This window comes from Cynara cardunculus (genome assembly GCF_001531365.2).
Source record: "Cynara cardunculus var. scolymus isolate 2C chromosome LG 13, CcrdV1, whole genome shotgun sequence".
Taxonomy (NCBI): domain Eukaryota; kingdom Viridiplantae; phylum Streptophyta; class Magnoliopsida; order Asterales; family Asteraceae; genus Cynara; species Cynara cardunculus.
This window is the reverse complement of record NC_037540.1, coordinates 880024-904740: the sequence shown is the minus strand read 5'-3', so window position 1 is coordinate 904740 and position 24717 is coordinate 880024. Positions and strand designations below refer to the sequence as shown.

Genomic DNA, 24717 nt, shown 5'->3' with positions numbered 1-24717 from the left:
GTTAGAAGAATATTTTAATATACCAAATTATCAACCCGACCAACCCGTACGAGTTGGGTTGGGTTAGATTAAGATTTTTGCAAACTGCAAGCATTTGGTTGGATTGTTCAAATATCTTCAACCTGATCAACCCAACCCATAAACACTCCTACCCACAATTATCTGAAAAATGATTGTTTGAAAAGTCAACCATTTGGTAGAGGATAAAAGAAGTAGAACTACAAATCCATGTGGGTATAAATAGAAATTGAGAAAAAGAAAAGAAAAAAACAGTGGGAGTGTGTTTGAGTGGTGCAGCCTCCAGGCTGCACAACCACCACCCATTCCAAAAGGATCCAAATCAAGAAATCCAAACAAAAATCCACATTCAACAACCACCTCACAATGTCCACTTGAAAACACAAATCATCTCCAATTCCTCCAGCCACCACCACCACCACCACCACCACCACCACCACCTCCCTCCATGGCCACTGGCTGAATAGATTCTTCTTCAACAATCAGCATATTCCCACAAAGTTATCCATTAAGCCATGACTACCTCTTCTTACTGTTTTTCTTCCACTAGAAACCCAATCACACATTCAAATTTCTTGTTTCTTAACTCCAATCTTTATCTACCAAAACACAGAAATCACTCTGTTTTCACTTATGAACCCAAGAAAGATTTCATTCTGAAAATACCCAAATCCTCTGTTTCACTTCTGAACCCCAAACACTACCATAAACCCATACACCCTTTTGCTTCTTTATCCTCTTTCGCCGAAAACCAAGATGGCGAAGAAGGGTCTGAATCGAGTCAGACTCAAGAAACTGTTAAAGAAGAAGGTGATCTGCCTGGTATGGCTCAGGCTTTTCACATATCTTCTAGCACAGCTTCTGCTATTTCTATTTGTATAGCTGTGGCAGCTTTGGCTTTACCATTCTTTATGAAGTCTTTGGCTCAAGGGATGGGTTTAAAGATTAAATTGTTGTCATATGCTACCCTTTTGTTTGGGTTTTTTATGGCTTGGAATATTGGGGCTAACGATGTGGCGAATGCCATGGGGACGTCAGTTGGGTCGGGCGCTTTGTCACTCCGGCAGGCGGTGCTGACAGCCGCGGTGTTGGAATTTTCGGGGGCGTTGTTGATGGGAAGACATGTGACTAGCACAATGCAGAAAGGGATTCTTGTTGCTAATGTTTTTCAAGGGAAGGATACTCTGCTTTTTGCGGGTTTGTTATCATCCTTGGCGGCTGCTGGTACTTGGTTACAGGTAATGATTACTCTTCCTTTTTGCTCCTTTCTAGTTAAATACTCTTGGAGTCCTATATCAGCTAGACTTGGACCATTTCGTTTCTATATATGTTGGAATCCCTTTTCTCTCTTCAGTGACTCTTTTGTAGAGCGATATAATATATTCTTATATGGTATCAAAGCCAAAGAAATTTGACACTCTGGAATCCAGTGTCTGCCTAGCCCCCTACACTCTTGAGGCAATTTGCACCCGTCTAGCCTCTCTGTTGGAGGGGGCATGTTCAAGTCCCACATCATCTATAATTGGACCATTTTTCATCCATGTATGTTGGAACCTACTTTCTCTCTTTAAAGGCACTTTTGAAGAGTAATTTGAAGGAGTTCCACGTATTTTCCTAAATACTATTGTCTTTTAAGGACAAACATGATGAGTGGGGGTTCAAACGAGAACATTAACCAAATAAGATAACAATCACATGTGATTTTACACTAAAATCACATGTGATTAACGTGACAGGTCACGGGCCAAGTCGCCTACTCACCCTTGCGTTGTTTGTGTTCCTTAATCGCATATGATTTCAATGCAAATTCACATGTGATTTGGCCGTTTTAGTGTTTTCTTACTTTGACACTGTTCCGTAATCACATGTGATCCTCCCTCCAAACACGGTACTCTTCAAGCACAAAGTAGATAAGGATGCTGCAAGTCCCTTACTCTTCCCCTTCTGATACTAGATTGATTAAACATTTAGACTATGAAAAACCATTCCTAAAGCAAGATAATTCGGTCTAGGATAGTCCTAAAGAACCCTTTATTCCCAAAAAGAAAAGAATCCTTAAACATAAACCAGGGAACTGCATTTGACCTTTTCTAACAGAAAAATGTTGACTTTTGGGATCTTTGCTCAGGTTGCATCATTTTATGGTTGGCCCGTCTCGACTACACATTGTATTGTAGGATCCATGGTTGGGTTTGGACTCGTCTACGGAGGACCTGGTGCAGTTTTCTGGAGCTCAATAGCGAGGGTGACGTCATCTTGGGTTATATCCCCTGTTGTGGGTGCAGCCGTCTCCTTCCTCGTGTACAAATGCATTCGAAGGGTACGTACAACCTACCAAAGCATCCTAGAGAGTATCTGATACCATTTTTCTTGGTTATAGTTAGTATCATGTACGTATATAACTTTTGATGCAATGCAAATATGGAAAGCCTGAATCTTGGACATCTAGTTAGAATGAATGCACCCCCTACAACTGTCTTTTTCTGGGAACTATGAGCATCAGGGCTAGCTTGTGGACACCTCGACTAATCCCATGGGGCCCTGAAGATAATAGCCAGGAAAATCTCCAGAGGCGGTGAGGAGACCTGAACTGGCGACCTATGGGGAGGAGCCCCAAGGCCTAGCATTTATTTGTCAGTTGAGCTGACCCTGAAGGTTGCATCTCTGCAACTATCGTGGATGCATTGTTTGGTTGTGTATTATATGATGTCCCAAATGCAGGCTTTCAGGTGACTTTACGATTGTCTTGGTGTATATTTGAATCTTGGACATTTAGTTGAAATGTAGGTGCATTTAGTACACTGGACATAGTAGAACATAATAGGGATCACTATTCCATGTTTGACAGTACTTTTATGTGGAACATAGTGGAACAGGTGTGTTCCACCCCCACCCCATGTAAGAAGGTGGAACAAAACTATATTTTACCAATATAACCTCAAAATAAAATTTAATTCTCTTATAAAACATCAAATACATCTCCCTTTTTACTTTTATTCATTCTTTAAATTTTATTTATTATTTTATGCTCTTTAAACTTTCACTCTACTGTCCACAAAATAATGGTTTTATACGGTTTCTATATTTTGGTTAATTTATGTAACTTATTAAATATTAATAATTATAAAAAATGTATAAATTAAAAATTGGAAACTACATAAACTTTTTATTTTGGTGTCACTTTAATCGTCTTGACAAAAACTTTCTAATGATATATTTTGTTATAAAAATATTTATTTAATTATAACTTAATAAATTACATAAATCAATCAAAACACATAAAAGATATAAACAACTCATTAAGGGTATATTGGTCATCTTACATGTTCTGTCCTGTCCAGTTCTATCTTACCAAATGCTGAACAATTGTTTTGTCATGTCTTGTCCTAAGGGTGAGTTTGGTATGCGGATTGAACTGGATGGGATTGGAGAGGCAAAAGTGACGTAGGCGGATGAAAGAATTGTGGATACTTTTAGGATTTTATTTTGAGCATTATATATATATATATATATATATATATATGTATGTATTCCTAACTAACCCATTATACTATATTTAGTTTGTTTACAGTGCTCCGAACCCAGGACAAGCAGCAGCTGCAGCGGCACCAATTGCGGTTTTCGTGGGTGTCACCGCAATAACTTTGGCCGCTTTTCCTCTTAGTACGACACTCCCTATAGCAATTGCCCAATCTTTAGGATGTGGTGTGCTAGGTGCGTTCATAGTCAACAACATCATCCGCAAACAGCTCGGCCACCTCCTAGCCAAGTCAAAGTCGACACAACAAGAGCCACACGAAGAGCTAAATCCTAAAGGTATCGGGTTTCTATCAGATATCGCGGGCCCTACAGGCACTCAACTTGAGATAGTTTACGGTGTGTTTGGGTACATGCAGATTTTATCCGCCTGCTTCATGTCATTTGCCCATGGTGGAAATGACGTCTCAAATGCCATAGGCCCTTTGGCTGCAGCTCTTTCTATATTACAAGGGGCGGCCACCGGGGGCGAAATTGTTATTCCTATGGATGTTCTTGCTTGGGGCGGATTTGGGATTGTTGCGGGGCTTATGATGTGGGGGTATAGAGTGATAGCTACAATTGGTAAAAAGATCACGGAGTTAACTCCTACAAGAGGATTTGCAGCCGAATTTGCCGCTGCTTCTGTTGTACTATTCGCATCAAAGCTTGGACTACCTATCTCGGCTACTCATACCCTAGTCGGTGCGGTTATGGGAGTCGGGTTTGCTAGAGGGCTTAATAGTGTGAGAGCAGAAACCGTGAGGGAAATTGTTACTTCATGGGTAGTAACGATTCCGGTTGGTGCCATTTTTGCTGTGATCTACACATGGATCTTGACCAGGTTCTTGGCACATATTTTTTGAGTGTAAGTCGAAAAAGATTCGAATTCGAACCATTTGGAGGCTCTATAAAACGCTAATCACTCATCTTTTATTTGATATGATCAAAGATTACCTCAAATTGGAACTCATTGTTTCAATGTTTGGCATCTATTTATTTTTTTCTTCTTACAAGTCAATCTTATCTTTCTCATAATTCCTATTAAGGGTCAAGTTCACGGAAAAGCAAAAAAAAAAAAAAATGAAAAACCAAGGAACACCCTAATAACCATTCATTTGTACGGTATGCATATGTGCATAAAAGTAATTTGTGCGGTATGCACATGTGCATAGAAACCAGGAAACGTTTTCAATTACTTTTATGCACATGAGCATACCGTACAAATGAATGGTTATTAAAGTGTTACTCAGTTTTCCATTTTTTTTAGTTTTCCCTTAAAGGCTTGTCCCACGTCTTGAACCCTAATTCAAGAAGTCTTCAGAGTCTTTCCTTTCCATTTTGCAAATAATCCATTATATGTGAATCTTTTCTTTTCCATTTACATGACACAAATCCAAGAATTCCCAGTAAGAAAGGAGCAGCCTTTATCAGTTTTTTCCAAGTTTTGACCATGAAAACAAGTATAATTGTAACATCACAGGCTAACCATACCAGATATTGCTCGTTTTGTCCACACCTAGACTCAAGGTTTTAAAAAGCGCCTCATAGAGGAGGTATCCGATCCCTTGTAAGGTTGTTTCCCTCCTCAATCGATGTGGAATCTTATAATCCAACCCCCGTGGGAGCCCAACGTCCTCGTTGGCACACCAGACCGGTTCCCGGCTCCAATACCATCTGTAACATCTCAAGCATCCTTATAAGGCAACCTTTGTTTCCCTCCCCAACCGATTTGGGATCTTACAATCCACCCCGTGGGAGCCCAACGTCCTCGTTGACACCAGTTCCCGACTCTGATACCATCTATAACATCCAAGGCTAACCGTACGAGATATTATCTACTTTGTCCACACCTAGACTCATGGTTTAAAAACGTGTCTGATAGAAAAGATATTTAGGGGGTGTTTGTTTACCTCTTAATAGCTCTATTAAGAGGCAACCTCTGAATCGCTAAGAGGTGAATCTTGTTCGGCAAAAAAAAAATCTGTCTCTTAATGATTCTAAAACCCTCTGAATGATTTTGTATCTTGGGCCTCTCTTAACCATTCAACACCCTAATTTCATTCTGAACAAGTACCAAACAATTATATTTCATTTTGCACTATATTATAAGAGCCTCTTAATCATTCTTCATCAAACCATTCAACAACTGCCAGACAACTCCTTAGTCGGCAACCTTTGTTCCCTTCGGCAACCAATGTGGAATCTTACCATAATAACATATTCCAATAACGTAAAATGCCATAAACTAGAACAAAGATCACGGTTACATTGCAAAAGCAACTGGAATAATATCATTTTGCAGTTTAACTTTCAAAAACGAAGATGTGAAATTCAGCAATAACAGATAACCTACATACCGGTTTCATGTGGTTTCAAGACGATTGCTCACGGAGAGAGTTCTTGGATGGACGTTAGACTCGGCTCCCAGTCAGACCCGCGCCACGATTTTGACTTCACGACCGGTGGCACGAGTTGTCGGTTTAACTGTATATGTTTATTAACTACGCGTCTCGACCACTTCTCCTTGGAAACATAGTAATCTTTTGCTGAACAGATAGAATCATCAGACTCATCCGGAGCAACAGTTTGACCCTTTTTTCCCATTGATTTGTTCTTCTTGGCGGAATGTTTCTTTTTCAGCTTCTTTAAGGTCGTGACAGGGACTAAATAGTACTTTTGACCGGGCAAGAGCATAGCCCGTGCTGATAAAACAGCTTCATGAGGATTCTTGAAAACCTCCGGCCGAGCAACGGACATACCCGGATATTTCTTCATCAAGTGAGAAACCGCAACTGGATTTCGATAAAGATCTTCCCGTCCACCCGCATGAACAACTCTGACACAAAATTCCTTCGAATTCAGACTATTCCCAACAGAAAAGGAAGCATCTTTTACCTCTTTCGGTTTTCTTGACCCCCCATTCGATGATTGGACTCCGAAGAGTGAACCTATACACTCCTTAAGCATTTCAAGAAACTAAAGTCCCGTTTGATACTGATTTCAACCATTATAACCCACTAAAAACCGACAAAAACATGTCTTTATCTTTGGTTTTTCTTCTTATTAGCTTTTCTAAGGCCGGCCCATTTGATAAAACCGAAGTTTTAGCAACTCCTTGTTGTTCGGCATCTACTGTCCTCTTTGTAAACATCAACCATTTCAACAGCGATCTTTTTCATACATCCCACGAAGAAAAACCGTAATTCTTTAGAAATAACTTATGGATTTGGATCTTTGCCAGCTCTGCCAACACATCCTCGTGCTCATATCGTACTCCCAAAGGCCCGATGACACCTGGCGTTTGAGCTTCTTTTGTCTCCCGTTGATCCAGTTATTATGAAGCACAAAACAACCCTTTTCCATGCACGTTAACGAAACATTACTCGAGTCCCATAGGTCTTGGTAGGCCCCGTTTGGAAAGAGGTTTCTATCCAAGAAACGGACAGTAAGATTTGTTTCGGGTTCTAGACACATGTCGTCACCTACACGGTAGGATCCGTTCGACCCACACAACGTATCATAAAAACTTGGTTGTTCCGAAAGATTTGATAAAGATGCATGCTTTACTACCTTATCCAAAGCAGCAATTGTTGAACCATCGGAGTGAGCGTAGTAAAAGCCGGAGTTTAGGCGTCGTGGCAAATTTATTGGCCCTACACAAGATAAGAGTAATTAGAGACTCGGATATTAGAAAGTAGAAAGCAGAGTAGGGCTCAAGCTCGAATACTTTTTCAGTTATCAAGCTCGAGCTCGATGCTTGTTTATGGGCTCGTACTCGCGATCGATTAACTCGTTTATTGGCTCGAGGTTGCTAATTTTTATATTTTTAATGTATTATTTTTGAACATATGATGGAGTATGCTGGGCTCGAAAAAGTATATGCTCGAACGGCTCCACTCGACTCGAAAAATTTAATCGAGCTTTAGAACGAGCCGAGTCAAACATTGGTTTTATAAAGCTCGACTCGCTAAGTCAATCGAGTTCTATTTTATGTTCGAGGTCGACTTCGTGCTCAATAATTATTAAGCTTGAGCTCGAGATAAACGAGCTCAAGCTCAAGTAGCTCGTTAAAAGCTCGACTCATTTACACCCCTACTCCCTCTCCAGTGGCCTAATTTGACTCTTGAGGTCAACCACACTAAATATCAACTTCAACTAAGGTCAGTTCATCGGTACAACTTCCATGGATGGATATCCTAAATAAACCACTTACGCATTGGCTTAGCACATTCGTCTGGATCCCTTCGGACCTGGAGAACCTGTGACGCTGAGTCAGGGTTTATTCTAAGGGTAGGCATTCGCCGTCCCTCAATTGCTTACTGATATGCCACCATGGCATGATAGGGCCATAAACTAGAGACGATTAGATAGCACCATGGGGAATTTCTTGGTGTCTACTATAGCGAGGAGTTAAAGTATGTTGTTAGCAACCATTTGGTTTGCCGGATTTGGAATTGGATTCAATTCCAATCCTATTTTTGGTTTGAAGGAATGCTAGGATTTGAAATCCCGAGATTTCATTGAAATCCCACAAACCTGAGATTTAAAAATCCCATGGGGGTAGTCGGTATTTCACAAGATTTCATAAGATTTGTCTGTAATAGTGTTTTTAAAATATTTAAAGACACTTGTTTTGTAATAATCAATTAATAAAAAGATAATCTAACTATTTTTATACCGTTTTTGTAAATTATTTATAAGGAATCCTACAAACCAAAGATTTCAAATTCTTCCAATTCCAAATCCTTGCACGAGATCCAAATCCCTCAAAAACATTATGTCAAACCAAACAGGAAGGATTACTTGGAAGAATAACCTTCTAACATAATTTTTTAAATGCATGACCTTCTGACAAACTTAAGAACGCCTCTTCCTAACACAAGAAAGCCTCAAAATCTATCAAAAGATCATGCATTTAGAAAAATCTATCAAAATTTGATTTTTTTAATGACCCATAACAAAATCCATCTAAATTTTTAATATGAAAAGTAGCCCATTTGATCTTAGAAACCAAAGTATAATCATTGCAATTGTTATAGACGATGAAAAGATGAAAACTTATGAACATAAACCTGTGATTTTGTACTCATCGGACTGAGCCACGAAAACTGCAGGACCGAAAGCTGAAAGCAGTGGCAAAGGATTCTTGAACCAATAAACATCGACATCGCTCATTAGCAAGTTATATCCCAGCTTCAGTATTTGCAAAACCACTCTCGATTTCACTTTAGTTACCCTTTGAAAGCAATTTGTTCCAAAGTGGCAGTCATTATAGCTGATATTGGTTGGAGCTAATCTATCTCTAAAAACAGGCAATCCCTAAAGGGAAAAAAGAACGCGAATTAGATAGTATATAACCTTAGAGATGAGTTATTTAGCTAAATGACCTCTTGGCAAGTGGTTTTCAAATCCATGACTTTCTGACAGGTTTCTCGGCATTCTTGTGTATGAAAGCGATATTCTTCTGATAAGTAGTGGCATCCTCAAATTAACTAGTCAAAGGTCATGGATTTAAAAAAAAAAACCTACAAAAGGCCATTTAACAAAAGAACCCACTTAGATATATAACCTTAAATAAGATTATAATTAAATCCATAACCTTCTGATGAATATGAAGCCATTTTTCTTTTAATAGGTCAGGAGGTCATGGATATAATGAAAATCTCATTTAAGGTTATATACTTAAATGCCCCCTTAGAGATGGGTTATTTAGCTAAATGACCTCCTAACGAGTGGATTTCAAATCCATGACCTTGTGACAGGTTTCTAAGCATTCTTGTGTATGAAAGTGGCATTCTTCTGTTAAGCGGTGATATTCTCAAACTTGACAGAAGGTCATGGATTTAAAAAAAACTTGACAAAAGGCCATTTAACCCAAGGACCCGAGATGGGTTATAAAAAGATCCACACTTTGAGTAAATGAGCATAAACAAGCTCACCTGCAAGATACAGAAGTCGTATATTTCATCATCAAGGGCACAAACCACAAAGTTTGTGACGTGAAGGAGGTGTAACCTACATACCCAACTCATTAACATATCTTTATAACTATATCCCGCAACTGCTAGCACAATCGTCTTATTCTGGTCAGCACGTTTGGATAGGAGAAGCTCTAAAGAATATGGAAGGGCTAGTGGCTCTAATGACGTCAATTGGTTCTTTCTTGAACAGCCTACATTTCCCGCTAGTGACTTCATTTTATCAAAACAACTCAAAAGTTTTGTATATTTCGTGAATCTAAATACCCCTAAATCATTAAAGCTTAATCCTTTAGGCGATCCTAATGGGTAAACAATGTTCTCTTTAGTACTTCCGAAATGGTAGTGACCGCCACATTTGAAAAGTTTGACCATGTTGGAGTAACCGGCTTCACGGAAGAATAACGATCCATATAAAGCACCCAAATGAGAATTTCCCACATTCTCCCAATTTCTTGATTCTATATTGTTGCCACCATCAAGATCATTAATAAAGAAACTTGAGACGGTCCAACTGGCATCAAATACAAATCTAAAATCAGAGGACAAAGCCTCATTAACGACCCAAAAGTTGTGAAAACCTTTCCCATACAAAAATGGGGGAAGAACTCCGTTATGCAAAGGAAGATCTCCGTTATTCCATGCCATAATCGTCTTCTTGTCATCACAATGTTCCCACGACCCATGAGAAAGAAAGTCCTGCAACTGATTAAAAATAATCGAGATTTAAAAGATGTTCATATAATAATAAAATTGGTTGTTTACTTAAGAAGCTGTATGCCACTATCTTGCTACCTTTTTCGTTTTAATTCTTTTACCGTTGTTCCCTAGCCAATGTTTTCCGTCTATATCCAATTGAAATGGGAATTCTGATACATTTTTTGGTGAAGCAATTACGAGCCAGTCATGGTCGAGTCTATGAACATAGCTCAACGTTGAAAAGAAGTCCGGCAAAAGAATGGTTTCAGAATCCATCAAAACAGATATATCGGAATCTGATGTTTGTGCTCTTGCAACCATTGAATGAAAGAATGGAGTACCTAAAAATCTAAACAATGATAAAGAAAAAATGTGAAATGTCCTATTACTTGATATCATAGAATCATACATCTAACAGTTACTACCTCAAGTGTAACTTAAAGATTTATCTCAGATTCATACAACCATACATGAACAAGTTATAATAGTTGATATATATATATATATATATAGGATCAGGTTTAGGTGAAAACCACAACAAGATGGAAAACTGAGGAACACCCTAATAACCATTCATCTTTACATTATATACATGTGCATAAAAGTAACTTGTCCGGTATATGCACATGTGCACAAAATGCACACGTGCAAAGAAACCAGGAAACATATGAATGGTTATTAGGGTGTTCTCATGTTTCCATTTTTTATGGTTTTCCCTTTGAACCTGAATTAGCATATATATATATATATATATATATATATAGAGAGAGAGAGAGAGAGAGAGGGAGTGAGGTTCAGGGGAACCCCAAAAAATGAAAAACTACGGAACATCCTAATAACCGCTCATCTACACGGTATGCACATGTGTGTACAAGTAATTGAAGATGCTTCCTGGTTCTATGTATGTGTATATGTTATGCACACGTGCATGGAAAATTTACTTACAAACTACTTGTATGCACATATGCCTCTAACTAGGGTGTTCTTTAGTTTTTCATTCTTTTTATGGTTTTTCCCTGTAACCTGGCCATAACCTGCACATGTGCATATATATATATATATATATGAAAACTTTAGCTGAATTCAAAAGGGCTTACGTGAAATCAATGGTGGGTTCAACAGAAACCCTAGAACCAGGTCCAAAAGAACCTGCAAAAGAGAAAAGAGAAGGGTCTTGGCCAAAAAGAACAACCCTTATGTCAAGTGATAAACCAAGCCATGATCTAATAGCTAACACCTGTCTACTCCCAATTGAACCACTAAAAGGCCTAACAGCTGCAAATATTGTAACAGTAGGACCCTCTGAACCATTAAGATTCTTGATATGCTCTTTAATGGAAGAAGAAGAAGGCAATATGTGAGTAGTAGCATAAAAGGAGATTGTAATTAAGACAAACCCACATAGCCAAACCAACAATAATCCAATTTTTACTGCCTGCAAATGATAATTTACCATTTTTGAAACCAAAAAATAAGACAAATCAAACCATCAATAGATCAAAACCAAGAATTAATTGGAACATTTGTATTGATCAAGTATCTAGGGATTCAAATTAGGGTTCTGAAATCGGCTTTGTTGTATAAAAGGGGAGAATGGACCTCCAATTTCATGGAAAAGTAGGGTTTTAAAGTGTCGAAAAATGTGTAGAAAAGAGGAAATTTAACGGAAAAGTGAAGGTTATTCGGTGAGAAATCCACCAGCAGAGCCGCCGGAAAAGGCGTGGGTGGAGGAGCAAGAGACATGTGAGACTTGACGTTGAGTGACCGTCACCACCCACTAAAGTCACCGGGTCAAACCTTCTTCCACCATTTTCTTATATAATTTTGAATATGGTAATATTTTCTATTTTACCCCCTAAATTTTTTTGACACCCCATACTTTATAAAATGTCACAACTTCACCCATGACTCTTTGGTTTTTATCTTTTATCATTATTTTTAAAATAAAGTTATTGTTGTTCACATAGTACACAGACTGTAGTTCCATACAGTAGTTGTCGGTCTTATATTTTGTACGACTATAATAAGACTGGATAAATTGTCTGTCTTGCATTTGATAAGCTGACATGACATGACAAAAATATAAATTGCAGGAAGTTCTTATGTGAATAACTGTTAATTAATAAAATATCTCATGCCACAACTGTACCATGTCACAATATAAAATGGTCATTATGACAATTATGATTTGGATGATCCGTTTGAGCATCTTTACACACATTTTCCAAAATTGGAAAATAACGAGTTCGGACAAATTTTCGTTCTAACATATTCTCAAAAAAAATCTATAATGAAAAAAGAACGAAAGACTAAGTGATATTCTCCATACTTGGGTAACTCCAAAAAAATGATTATCATGAGAGAGAGAATTTTTAATATATTCCGTAAAATTCTTGATTTTGAATGTTTACAAATAGAAAAATAATACCATTAAGAGTAAATTACATTTTCAATCCCTGTGATTTGTTGAAAATTTATGTTTTCGTTTTTATGGTTTTGAAATTACAATTTTCATCCCTATGATTTATAATTTTCATTTCTTTTGTCGTCCTTATGATTTAAAATTTATTACTTTTTTGGTCCCTATGGTTTACAATTCATTTCTATTTTAATCATTCATACTTAAAAATAGTGTTTTGGCCTTAAAGACGAAATATAAAATGAATTACAAACCATAGAGATAAAAACTAAATATTGAAACCACAAGGATGAAATCTGAAATTTTTAGCAAACCACAAGGACGAAAAGCATAATTTACTCTATAATTAATGTTGTGATCTTCAAAATATAGAATCTGAATATAATATTAATTTTTATCCTTGTAGTTTAGAAATTGCCATTTTCATCCCTATATTTTACAAGTTATTACTATTTTCATCCCTGGATAAATTCCTACCTTTAAGTACGAGGGACCAAAACAATAAAGAATTGTAAACAATAAAAAACAAAAATAGCAATAAATTACAAACCATAGGGACGAAAAAAGCAATTTCTAAACTATAGGGACGAAAATCACAATCTTTAATAAACCACAGGGACGAAAACGTAATTTACTCTAAAAATAAGAAACACATTTTCACATACAAAACATGTAAAAGACATACATCATTGGATGATAAAATGAGTACCCAGTTTGAAAAACACAATTCATAAAAACTTGTTCCAAAATGAAGATGGTATAAAACTAGCCTCACCATAGTTCAAAGAAAAAACTTGCATATTACAACACCTGTTCATTGTCTCCTTTTTACACTCGGCGGGTCTCTAATCTGCAACGATGGCCGGCGGCGGCATCGCAGGCACCAGAATCTAGGATTAGTCGGAAAATGCTCAACCCTTGGAGGATGTCGGAAAATAGGCAAAGACAGAAATGTGTAGAATGACCTCAACCTCAGCACTATCCTCTTCGAGACCTGGATCTTGATCTCCGTCTTTCCCTGTATAAAAAACAGATCAGTTTGTAAGCCAAAGAGATCATAGAATCAAGATGTTTGACGTTATGTATGACACCCGGTTAGGGGTGTGCAGAACCCGAATGGTCTGAAATCCAAACCCGAACTCAAACTGAAAATAAGGTATTTGTGCAAAACCCAAAAATCCAAAACCCTACTTTTGGGGGGATATTTGGATTCGGGTTGGGTTTGATTTTTGGCCACCCGACCCGTCTGAAAACCCAAAATATTTATATATATATATATATATATATATATATCTCAAATCTTACATAAATATATTTATTTATCTAATTATCTTTTGAAATCTTAAATCCTAGTCAATCAATTGAATTCATCCTCAAAATAGACTGAATATATATTGCATTATGACTATACCCGAACCCGACCAACCTCAACCCGAAACCCGACCAACCCGAATCCAGAGCATCCGAAACCGGGCTTGGTTTCCATACCCGAAATTCGATCGGATTTCTGGTTTGCCCACCCGAACCCGCCCGCCACGCCCGATGCACACCCCTACACCCGGTTATTACTTTTGGTAAAACATTATGCTACGAAATTAGAATCATGAAAACTGGCACATTTAACATACCTGGTAGTTTCAAGAGAAGAATAGAGAGAATGCCTGTGCTGAGAACGCTTGCTAGGTGGAGACCTTGACACTTGTCTAGAAATCAAACATCCCATGCTAAACCAGTGAGTTAATCTAATATGATCAAATTCTATGGCAACTGCCCTGTTATTGTTAGCTTTCTGTTTTTATACCCTTTTCACAAATATAATGTCATCAATATATAGATGAACACTCAAATGTAAAACCAAAACAAACGAATCCACACATGCAAGCTATAAGAACTGCCACATTACAAAAAACAACCGTAGGCAGGCCAAAAATTTTCCTCCAAAACATTAGTTAATACTCCAACTGTCCCAAAATAAGAGTCCATATTTCTATTTTAGTTTGTCCCAAAGTAAGTGTCCATGTCTACTTTCCAATTCTACCCTTAAATATGAAATGGAGAAACTCTAGGAGCATCTCCAACAGGTATGCTATATTTTATCTTTCTTCTTCCAAATTTGGAGATTTCTTCTCTCTCTCTCTCTCTCTCTCTTCTATTTTTCTTCTCTATTTTAGAGAAGAGTTTAACATAGCTGTTGGAGTAAACTTTTTCCAAATGTCCAAAATTTCTAAAAATAGTTGTTGAAGATGCGCTCTTAGGGACTGTTTGGTTGGTTTTCCATTAAATCCTGTATGGATAAAGTTGTTTGTGTGAAGTAATTTGACTGTATAAATTGGAAAGGTTTTTGTTTGCGAGGGTTTTTTCATAGATGGAAGGAGTGTGCTTTTTAATTAGAAGGCAGGTCTAGAAAAAGCTTGGCGTTCTGCATAAAGCTCCCCCTAAAAGCTTACTGAATAAGCCACTCTCTATATCATTACGCCACTACCAAACAGTCATGTATTAGCTGACACAATAAGCTGCGAGTCCTATTAAGCTCATTAAGCTGCTAAAGCATTAGGGCCTTACTCTCTACTATTAACTATTAAGGGTGCATTTGTCATTTAGTTAGTTAATTGCCTTCTTCATTGTGGACATTTATTTTGGGACGGAGGGAGTAATATTTAATTGGCTGAACACTCCTACAAATGATTTTGACAAAACCCCAATTGGAGCTCTAAAACCCAAGATGTAAAAGACTAGGTCATTCAAGTGTTAGCAATAGTCCATATGATTGCTTCCAGTTTGCTGTCACTTCGATGTAATTTAAAATAACTGAAAGATAAACCTCAAAAGAGCGCATCAAAGTTCACTGGATGCAAAAAGTTAATATTCCAGTTTGCTTGAATGGTATTCCGCTTGTCCCTGTTGGGGTAAAACAGTAATTACTTGGAGGTCATGTGTTCCATTCCCCCATCTGTTCCCCCTTGATGCAAAAAGTTAATATTCAACTATAAACTCTTAATTAGTAAGATTCATATAACATCATCTGCAAAAATTGATTGGCATATCCAACCGCAATAGTAAAGAGCTTGTCGTGCTTGTGGAACCGGACGTCATAGATGATTTATGAAGTAGATTTCAGATCTTTAGATGAAGCAGCATGGAAGGAGGAGAAATTCAGAATCTTATGGAAAGCAAGTGGCCTTTATTTTCTTCTGTATGTTCAGGGTGCGTCTAGTATCCAGGTTCAGCATTTGGAAGACAGAACTGGACAGGACAGAATAGATAAAATGACCAATTTACCCCTAATGAGCTGTTTATATATTTTGGTTAATTTAAGTAACTTATTAAGTTATAACAAAAAAAAAATTATAACAAAACATATCATTAGAAAGTTTGTCAAGACGATTAAAATGACCCAAAAATAAAAAGTTTATGCAGTTTCCAATTTTTATTTCATACCTTTTGTATATTATTATTTTTAATTATTTTTTAATAAATTACATAAATTAATCAAAATATAGAAACCATATAAAAATAATATTGAGAGTAAAATGAAAGTCTAAAGAGCATAAAATACAATAAATAAATTTTAAAGAATGAATAAAAATGTAAAGAGGAAGGCATATTTGATTTTTTAGAAGAGAATTAAGTTTTATTTTGAAGTTATATTGGTAAAATATAGGTTTGTTCCACCGGGTGGGAGTGGAACACACGCCTGCTCCACTCTGTTCCTGTAGTACCACATAAAAATCCTGCAAAAAAATGGAATAGTGATCCATGTTCTGTTCTGTCCACTGTACCAAACGCACCCTTAATCTTTAGACTTAATTGTTTCAGATTGTCCTAAACTAAATATGTCACCCCTGGGGGAGTACTGCTCACACAAATAATTTGACCAATGGCGTATACCTTTTACACATTACGATATTGCAATAGTTTGTGATGACTAGCAGAAGACCAAATAAAACAGTGTCGTAAATGATATGCAAATGCCTAATGATTATTCATATTGTGAGCACACATATACCTGCATATTTTTGTGCCGTTCCTAATAAAATATATGCGAACATAACAAAGTAAGACAAGAACAGCATATCAGGTAGAAACAAGTTTTTTAAGATTATGATAAATACCTAGTGCCCATATGAAGTTAGAAATGATTTGTCTGGTATGAAATACAAAAAATTAGTGATGGACAAGATTAATGATGTAAAAACGAAAATAGTTAGATACACTAGCCACATGCCTGAGCAGAATACAATAATATGATCTTTCGATGGATATGTTAACAAGATAGTGAAAGAAAATAGCAAAATCAAGTACCTTCTTGACCTGACAGGCGACGGTGATAAATCGCGTCTTTTAGAATACACCTTCCTGCAAGAAGCGATTCAAGTGAGTAATTTAACATTCAACACGGACCAGAGTCGATGGTATAAGGAATTAAGGATTATTGATGAAGAACCTTCTTGAGTCATCGGAAGAACTATCACTTGAAGCATGAGCATGGCTAAGAGATGAGTTGTCCTTGCTGCTCCTCGCCTTACCACCAGGTGACGGAGAATGATGCCGTTTGTGCCTGCTTGAGTCACCTACAGATTTATGCTTTGATCGTTCATTCTTCTCATCCTTTGATCTTTCTTGCTTCCGGCCATCTTCTTTGGCTTGGGATCTTCTGTCCCTGTCTATCTCTTTTTTATCATCCTTACTCTCAGCCTTGTTGACCCTTTTCCCTGAATCTCGCTCCTTTATTTTCTGTTTAGAGCCATTTTGATCATCCTTTTTCACCCTCTTTACGTGTCTCTCATCCTGAATCCTACTATCATCATCTACCTTCGTATGTATCTTGTCCTTGCCGCTCTCCACCTCCTCGTTGTAGTCTTTACTAGCAGACTTTCTTTTACTACCACTCTTCTCTGATCCATTTCTTGGGCTCCTACCTTGTGAATCATCAGGTAATGGATTCTTGGCAGCAAGACCCTCAATTAAAAGTTCATGTTTACCGACACCCTTGTCTCCTACACTCTGCTTTGACTTCGAAATACTGGACCTATCTGGTACTTTATCACCACTGGAATTATCATTATGATATTCTTCAGTCAGAGAGTCTGTCTGAGAAGGTTCAGCACCAACCCTATTACGAGTAAGTTCGCTACCTACAGAACCATGATTAACTACATCCCCATTTGGGCTCATTCCATGCGAATCACTTTCTTCATCTAGAAACTTCTTACCACGCACATTGCCATCTACTTGTGAACTGCCATTCTCAGCCAGGTGCACCAGTGGCTTACTACTTTTGGAAGATGGAATAGGTAAGTTCTGAACTTCCTTGTCTTCGTCATCATCGGAAGCGTAACTACCAAGTCCTAGAACATCTCCAGGTGAGCTGGAACTAGACTTCCCACTAACATCATCCAAATCAGTTCCTTTGGTTTTGCCTGGAATTAGAACCTTTGCGGAAGACTTGGGAGTTGGAACTGCTGCTGAAGATTGAGATATTATATCACTTGAAGCAATAGCCTTACGCTCAACTACATACCCACAAAAAGACAAACACATCAACACTTAGATAAATTACACTAGGGGGGGTTGATGGAATGGTTTTGAGGGATTTGGATTTAGTGGAAGGATTTGGAATTGGAGGGATTTGGAAGGATTTGGAATCTTCAATGTCTTTGGTTTGTAGGATTTGGAATGCAATTAAATTCCATTTCTTATAAATAATTTGTAAAAATAAGTATAAAAATAATTAAATTACCTTTTTATTAATTGATTATTATAAAAACAAATGTTCTCAACATATTTTAAAAAAAATATTACACACAAATCCCACGACATCCCGTAAAATACCAACAAACCCCATGGGATTTCTAAATCCCATGTTTGTGGGATTTCAATGAAATCCGGGATTTCATATCCAAGCAATCCTTCAAACCAAACATGAGATTGGAATAGAATTGAATTCCAAATCCCTCCAAATACCATCCAATCGTACAAACAAAATGGAACGTAAAGGTAATAAGGGACTTCATAACTTGTCAAAAGAAATGAAAAAATAAGGTAATAAATAATGCCAAGAACCTTCTGCATTAAGATCATCTTCATCTAGAACTTCTGTTGCAATTTCATCAAAAAGTTCATCTGTGACCTGATCAAAAGCATGCAACAAACTAATTAGTACCAAGCACCATCAAGAAAAAGAATACTCCCTCCGTCCCAAGAAAATGGCAAGTTCATGTTTAGGGATGTCCTATGAGAATTGCAACATTCCCATTTCCTGAATGACTTTCAATTCAAGACTACTTGCGTGCCCCCATGGCCCATGGTAATTATTACAAAGGTACTTGTGTCGGGTCCTGGTCCACACAATTTGATTGAACTTGAATGAGCAAGTGTATTTGGGCATTTGACTGATAGATGGGAATTATTGCAATTGTCAAGTGATGGAGGGAGTAATAATAAAAATAACCTCTGTGATACAAATACAAATACATCAACAAATAATTAGCATCTATATGGCACCACCTTCAAAAGAACTTCTGTTAAGATGCGCTTTATTTCCTGGTTTATTGCAGCAGTTCTAGCTGCTTCGACATAATCCTATATGGAAAAGCGAAGGCATATGTTAGTTTGGTCAGAGATATATAAAGTAATCCCGAAACCGCTCATGACTCTGTCAACATTTCTAATATAATACACAAAAACTATAATAAGATATATAAGTCAAATTTATCATGCATATGTAGAATAGAACCTTGTCATCATCCTCTTCTTCTGTTAACCTTGATGACTCGACGCTTTTTCCATCTGCCTGATCTCCTTTCCCAAGAGGGCGGTCCATAACTTCGTCTTCATTAGATTCAGGGTCCTGCCTGGAAAGCTCGGGGGCAGCACTTCCGATGACTGCTTTCTTCTTAATTATTTCCTCTCTGAGCCAGTTTGGCACTGAAGCCTGAAAATTCTTCCAGTTTCAGATATAGATAAAGAGAACAACCCAATAGAGCATAAATGATTTGATTTGCTCCAATACCTTTTTAGGGCGCTCAGGAAACGCAGGGGTTCCATATGTATCACCAGGGAAAGCATTTGTTGCATGAAATGCATTTGATGTCCCAATGGGAAAGGTTGAGCTTGCAGATGGCATAGTTGGTTGGAAACTTGAACCAGTAATCCTCCCAAATAAAGGTGCCGAGTGCATGGAAACTGGAGAAGGAACACCTACTGAAGGATCAACCTGTTGAAACAAAACAAAAATTAGCGTTCATGTACATGACAGCAATAAGCTGCAAGAATATCAGAGACCAAGGATCAAAACCTGTTGCCCTGTTGGATGAACTGGAGGCATAGAAGGATAAGGCATTCCAGGTGCAGCAGACGAAGTCCATGCATTAATTGAAGGCATAGCCGTACCAGTGGATATTGCCCCTATTGAACCACCAGACTCGTTACCGTATTTGGATTGTCCAAATGGGTCATGTTCATGACCGAACCTTGGCCCAAAATCTAAAGGCTGATTGCTAAGATCAGTTGTTGGCTCAGCAGATGGGTTGCTAAATGCATAATGAGGCTGTTCAACGGAAATTGATCTATCACTAGGAGATAATGACTGCTGAACTTGGTACTGTGGAGCGGAAGCAAAAGGCATATGTGATGGTTGATAAAATTTCCCGTTCATATCTCTCACCTCCTCTTTTCCTGACATTCAAATGAGAAGTCAGCCACCGAACTGTTAACTTACTTGCAGTCTTGAATTGATATTGATTGAAAAGGTATATTAGAGATTAGAGAAGTGCTGTAACTTTCTGATAGAAGAGAATACAGACTTCCCCTACTCCGTTAGCATAAGGGAATGTTCAAAGTGTTGAAAGCATGTGATCCTGAATAACTAGGAAGTGTCCCGATACTGAATATCGAATTCTTATGATTTGATGTTTGTTTCTTCAAAATTATTTATTTTTACCAAAAGTTGCTTGTCCTTTAGCAACACATACGTTACAAGTAATATTTTCCAGTTATTCAAGTTAGTTCAGTTCCCAATGATAAAGTGGAAAAAGAAAAGAATCACAAATTTTACTCCTTCTCTCTTCTAGTTTCTTCAGGCAATATTTCCTGCAAAACCACCATTCAAGAATACTACCCCATCTTCATAGATCGATCATCTTCAATCTTGACAAACAAGTAAGGTAACTGTAATACTAGTAGAAATTGATTTTGCGTGGCCACACCCAAACAAGTGGAGGAATGAAAAATAAATAGAACAAAATTGAAGAATAACGCATCTGTAACTCAGCAAAAAGAAGTGAACTAAGAAAGGCCAATTTAACAATATTGTAAAGTAAGAAGCATTAATTTTGTGCAACCCCACTCAATCTGGTTCAGTTAAAAGCCAATGAGAGCTTATCAGATAAAAAATCAGAAAGAAGCATGATGGTCAATTTAAGAGGCGCTAAGACCAGAGCAAACCAAACGAACCCTATATATCCCACCCGAAGAAGGGGGTAAGAAGATTTACGCATTAAGATCTTGTTCAAACCCATTAAGATTTTACCACTCTGTAATTCGTTTAATATGGTTCTGTAAAATCCAATGAGAGCTTATCATAGAGAAATCAACAAGCATCATGAGCAAGCCTCTTACTTGGTCAGACTTGGAGCTTAATCAAGTCAGAAGGCAAAAAAAACACGTCTAAAATTTTCATACAACATTCCTGAAAAAATCTCCTCAATTAAACAACAATCGTCGAACAGATGTGTAGAGTACAACAACATAAGCTCCTTCACATGGAACATGATATATTTACAACATTTCCTCATGGTGCATTACAAGGCTATCATATACTTCAACAGCCTTCGTTCCAAAAGAAGGGTTAGAAGTCCTTAATTAATGCATGATGACGTTGTAGTTCATTATGAGTATGCCTCCATATACCAGAGAATAATCTTAACACTGACATGTTGCCAGTCATGTCCTCGGTTTCACATCAGATCATGTTAGTTAAACCGATCTCTGTTGCAGATGAAGCTACCTCCTCCATGCCAGAGAAAATTACAGTTCTCATGTCAGATAGTCAATCAAATAGCAAATTCATTGTCGGTCTTAAGTCAGCTGTGCATAATCTTATTAGCAGGTACATCCAAATTTATTAACCATAAAATAATTTAAAGCATTCCTATTAGCAGACCACTACCTTCACCCACCTAACAAAAAACAAAAGAAAAAAAATACCAGAAGTCGAAATTGAAAATAAAATAGAGGAAGCAACGAGGAACTGCTTAATCTTCCAATCAGTCAGAAAGCATGTTCAACCGTATCACCAACGATATTCGAAAAACAAGTTAACAACCACATTATATGAAGAATATTGTCCTTTCAAGCAATTTCAAGTTAAAAAACACTTGGTCTTTCACACCACCTCATAATACAGTCATATGTATGCAAATCATGAACTCAACTTCCAAAAATTAAGGGATAGGCTTGTATGACCACAAGCTGTCATAGTTATGTTCTTTCTAGCCTTCTCCACATTTAATAGAAGGTTTTTTATAGTTTAAGTCTAGAAATAGGTTGTCCTACAGGAGTAGAAACATGACTCTTTAACATTTATGAGGATGCAGATATGTGAGTACTGAACAAACAAGGCAGTAGTTTTGCAGTTACATGTTATTCTTAGTTCTTCGGATCTATTTTGCAACTTGAGGTAAAAGTTGAAATGATGCTGTTCACAACTCACTTCAGCACTTAGAGCAGCAAAAAAGAAATAATATAAAAGGACAGATGATGATGAACTAACAAGCTTTTAGCGACAATGTACTTCTAGGAAAGGGGAGATAATTATTGAATGCAAGTTCTATGGTAGCAGTTCTTCGAACAAGCTTCACGTGCTATATCAAAGACATCAGTTAACTCATTACCTGCAACAGAAGAATAACTAGAAGGTACCTCCTGCTGGTGAACTAATAAACTTGTAGGTGCAGGTTCTTGATGAGGGTATGCAGCAGTTGAGTCACGCAAATTTCCATCCCTGGCAGTATATGAAAAGTGTCCATCTGGGGCATATCCAGAGCCAAATGATGATGGCTCCGGCAAAGGGTTTGCAGGCGTCCTAGGTGGGGGTGCAAATGAAGATGGATACTGATGATAGCTTGATGGAGGAAGCGAATGTTGCTGAAACTCCGTGTAAGGAGTCTCCAAATTCTGTGAATACTGATCCTGATAGTTTATTTCTTCTGATCGACTGGCGGGCACTAACTGTGAATGCTGATGCTGATCATCAGTTACAACTTTTGAAGCTGCCCAAGCTCTAGCCCTGGCAGCCCAATCATCTTCATTTTGGTTAGGCGCTGCAATTGGAAAATGTTAAGATGACAACCAGCATACGTTTGCTACTCTGATCACTAGACCAAGATATAATTCACTTAGGGTGGCTCAAATCTAAATATATACATGTATATACCCTGCTAATATCATAAATAAATGTCAACAGCACCTAAAATCGATAATCAACACGAACCAGATATCTCTTTGTTAAATTTCCTTTCATTACGTGGTAATACTCATTCATAGCGTCATGATATCTTTCTAAGAATAGGTGTCATACTGGGATACAGGAGTTCTGAAACTATTCCCACTCGTTGTTGGTGGAAGCATGTTTGAAGTGAAGATGGTAAACAGTGTCAACTATCACACAGAACTTTCTAAACTCATGAAACATATGTGCATAATACGACAAGGATGCAGGCAGCATGAAAGTAGATAACTGCTGTTTGGACAATAACGATAAATTCAAACCTGAATATTCCCAACCTTGATGACCCCAGTTTGCATTACTCCACTCCTATCATCAACAATCAATAAACAGCAAATGCTCAAAAATTGGAACAGAAAAAGTAAACGAAATTTTAACTCAATACGTGAACACCTCCGTAATGGAAATATTTCGACAAAGACCATTCCTGAAAGACACGTACAGTCTTATCTAGGGTTACCTGATTGACAGGAGGATAATGAGGTTGCAGTGGCGGTGGCGGCATATGAGGTCTAGGAGGAAGAGGGTAAGGGTTTGAAGAATATTGCATCGGGGGAGGGGGAGGGGGAGCGGCAGCATAAGGAGGAGGAGGAGGAAGGTGGTGATCGGAGTGCTGTGATTGTGGAGCCCAGTGTGGCGGAGGCGGCGACGGCGAGTGGTACTGGAACTGACCGGAATACCAAGGTCCTGGAGGTGGAGGAACTGGTTGCTGTGGTGGTGGTTGGTGGAGATCCGAAGAAGGAGGTGGCGGTGGCGGTGGCCTCGCGTATCGGAAGTCCATTTACAGTATATTAGGGCTTTTTCTTTAGACTTTTTGTTGTTTATAATACGAGGGTTGTGGAATAAATTCCGGTGGAGGTAGACGGAGAAAGAAGTCGGCGGTCGGTGGTCGGTGGTAAAACGGCGTCGGAGAAGGGTATTCTCCGGTGTGAGGCGCGGGCAACGGCGTCGATGGAGAGAACGGGTAACGAGAAATTTAGCAGCGGAAGAAGCATATAGTTATAGTAAATTACACTTATTTCCCTTAACCTTTGTATAAAGTTACATGCACTTCCTTCTAGTTTTAAATTTTACAAATCAGTCCCTTTTCTAGTTTTCTTTATTTTCATTTGCATTCACTGTTTTTTCAAGGGTTTTCAGCTTATGCCTAGACTAATCTCGATTGTAAAACATCAATCTCGATAATATTAATGAAAACAATTGTTGTGGACGTTTGAAACCGAACCCATAACACATGAGATATTCCACCACATTCCCTAGACCTCAGCCACTACGTCACAACTTTTGTGGTTTTTGTATCAATTGTTATAGACGTTATAACTCTCACATTTATAAGGTGTCAAAACTGTGCAAAACAAAGGTGGACCTACGAATTTTTTTTTTAAATGGTGGCACCATTTAACTATATGTTTACTAAATTATGGATACTTTCAAAAATCATCATTGATCTGTTGGTTAGTTCTTTACTTTTCGTATGTGAAGTCTTGTATTCGAGTAATTAATCGCAAATTGAAACTGGATTCAGACCGCGCTTTGAATGGGAGAAAGGTCGTCCAAACCAACTATGTCAAGACAAA

General features: G+C 37.8%; 3 protein-coding genes across 11 annotated transcripts; 1 reads left to right on the top strand and 2 right to left on the bottom strand.

The window, feature by feature from the left end:
- Positions 1-533: 533 nt before the first annotated feature.
- On the top strand, positions 534-4503 carry LOC112525366 (inorganic phosphate transporter 2-1, chloroplastic). Its single transcript, XM_025135471.1, has 3 exons — positions 534-1256; positions 2147-2338; positions 3579-4503. The coding sequence occupies exons 1-3, from the start codon at positions 534-536 to the stop codon at positions 4398-4400; spliced, it is 1737 nt and encodes a 578-aa protein (XP_024991239.1). The 3' UTR covers positions 4401-4503.
- Positions 4504-5723: 1220 nt separating this feature from the next.
- Positions 5724-11986, bottom strand: LOC112524077 (beta-arabinofuranosyltransferase RAY1). Of its 7 annotated transcripts, none has more exons than XM_025133707.1 (6): positions 11312-11986; positions 10311-10563; positions 9477-10220; positions 8773-8856; positions 8610-8682; positions 5724-7190 (listed from the first exon to the last, which is right to left on the bottom strand). In XM_025133707.1, the coding sequence occupies exons 1-6, from the start codon at positions 11668-11670 to the stop codon at positions 6745-6747; spliced, it is 1959 nt and encodes a 652-aa protein (XP_024989475.1). In that variant the 5' UTR covers positions 11671-11986; the 3' UTR covers positions 5724-6744. The 7 variants fall into 7 exon arrangements, with proteins under 7 accessions (XP_024989475.1, XP_024989474.1, XP_024989478.1 ...); XM_025133706.1 differs by having other exon boundaries at positions 8610-8856; positions 9477-10029; positions 10108-10220; XM_025133710.1 differs by having other exon boundaries at positions 8610-8856; positions 11312-11363; positions 11452-11477.
- A 1280-nt stretch (positions 11987-13266) lies between these two features.
- Positions 13267-24087, bottom strand: LOC112524076 (arginine/serine-rich protein PNISR). 3 transcript variants are annotated; one of them, XM_025133703.1, is made up of 13 exons: positions 23601-24087; positions 23404-23449; positions 22527-22955; positions 19931-20310; positions 19646-19849; positions 19370-19567; positions 19141-19215; positions 18697-18763; positions 17847-18146; positions 17078-17768; positions 16936-16989; positions 14262-14357; positions 13267-13651 (listed from the first exon to the last, which is right to left on the bottom strand). In XM_025133703.1, the coding sequence occupies exons 1-13, from the start codon at positions 23919-23921 to the stop codon at positions 13612-13614; spliced, it is 2901 nt and encodes a 966-aa protein (XP_024989471.1). In that variant the 5' UTR covers positions 23922-24087; the 3' UTR covers positions 13267-13611. The 3 variants fall into 3 exon arrangements, with proteins under 3 accessions (XP_024989471.1, XP_024989469.1, XP_024989470.1); XM_025133701.1 differs by having other exon boundaries at positions 17078-18146; XM_025133702.1 differs by having other exon boundaries at positions 14262-14336; positions 17078-18146.
- Positions 24088-24717: the final 630 nt, after the last annotated feature.

Bases quoted from the DNA above. Each gene is read 5' to 3' on its own strand.
- LOC112525366 (XM_025135471.1), top strand. From the start codon at position 534: ATGACTACCTCTTCTTACTGTTTTTCTTCCACTAGAAACCCAATCACA. The intron at 1,257-2,146 runs GTAATGATTACT...ATCTTTGCTCAG, and splicing joins CTGCTGGTACTTGGTTACAG to GTTGCATCATTTTATGGTTG. The intron at 2,339-3,578 runs GTACGTACAACC...TACTATATTTAG, and splicing joins TGTACAAATGCATTCGAAGG to TTTGTTTACAGTGCTCCGAA.
- LOC112524077 (XM_025133704.1), bottom strand. From the start codon at position 11,670: ATGGTAAATTATCATTTGCAGGCAGTAAAAATTGGATTATTGTTGGTT. The intron at 8,857-9,476 runs GTGAGCTTGTTT...TTTTCCCTTTAG, and splicing joins ACGACTTCTGTATCTTGCAG to GGATTGCCTGTTTTTAGAGA. The intron at 7,191-8,609 runs GTTTATGTTCAT...TATCTTGTGTAG, and splicing joins CGATGAGTACAAAATCACAG to GGCCAATAAATTTGCCACGA.
- LOC112524076 (XM_025133701.1), bottom strand. From the start codon at position 23,921: ATGGACTTCCGATACGCGAGGCCACCGCCACCGCCACCTCCTTCTTCG. The intron at 19,216-19,369 runs GTTCTATTCTAC...TTTTCCATATAG, and splicing joins AAGAAGAGGATGATGACAAG to GATTATGTCGAAGCAGCTAG. The intron at 18,764-19,140 runs GTGGTGCCATAT...GCTTTTGATCAG, and splicing joins TAACAGAAGTTCTTTTGAAG to GTCACAGATGAACTTTTTGA.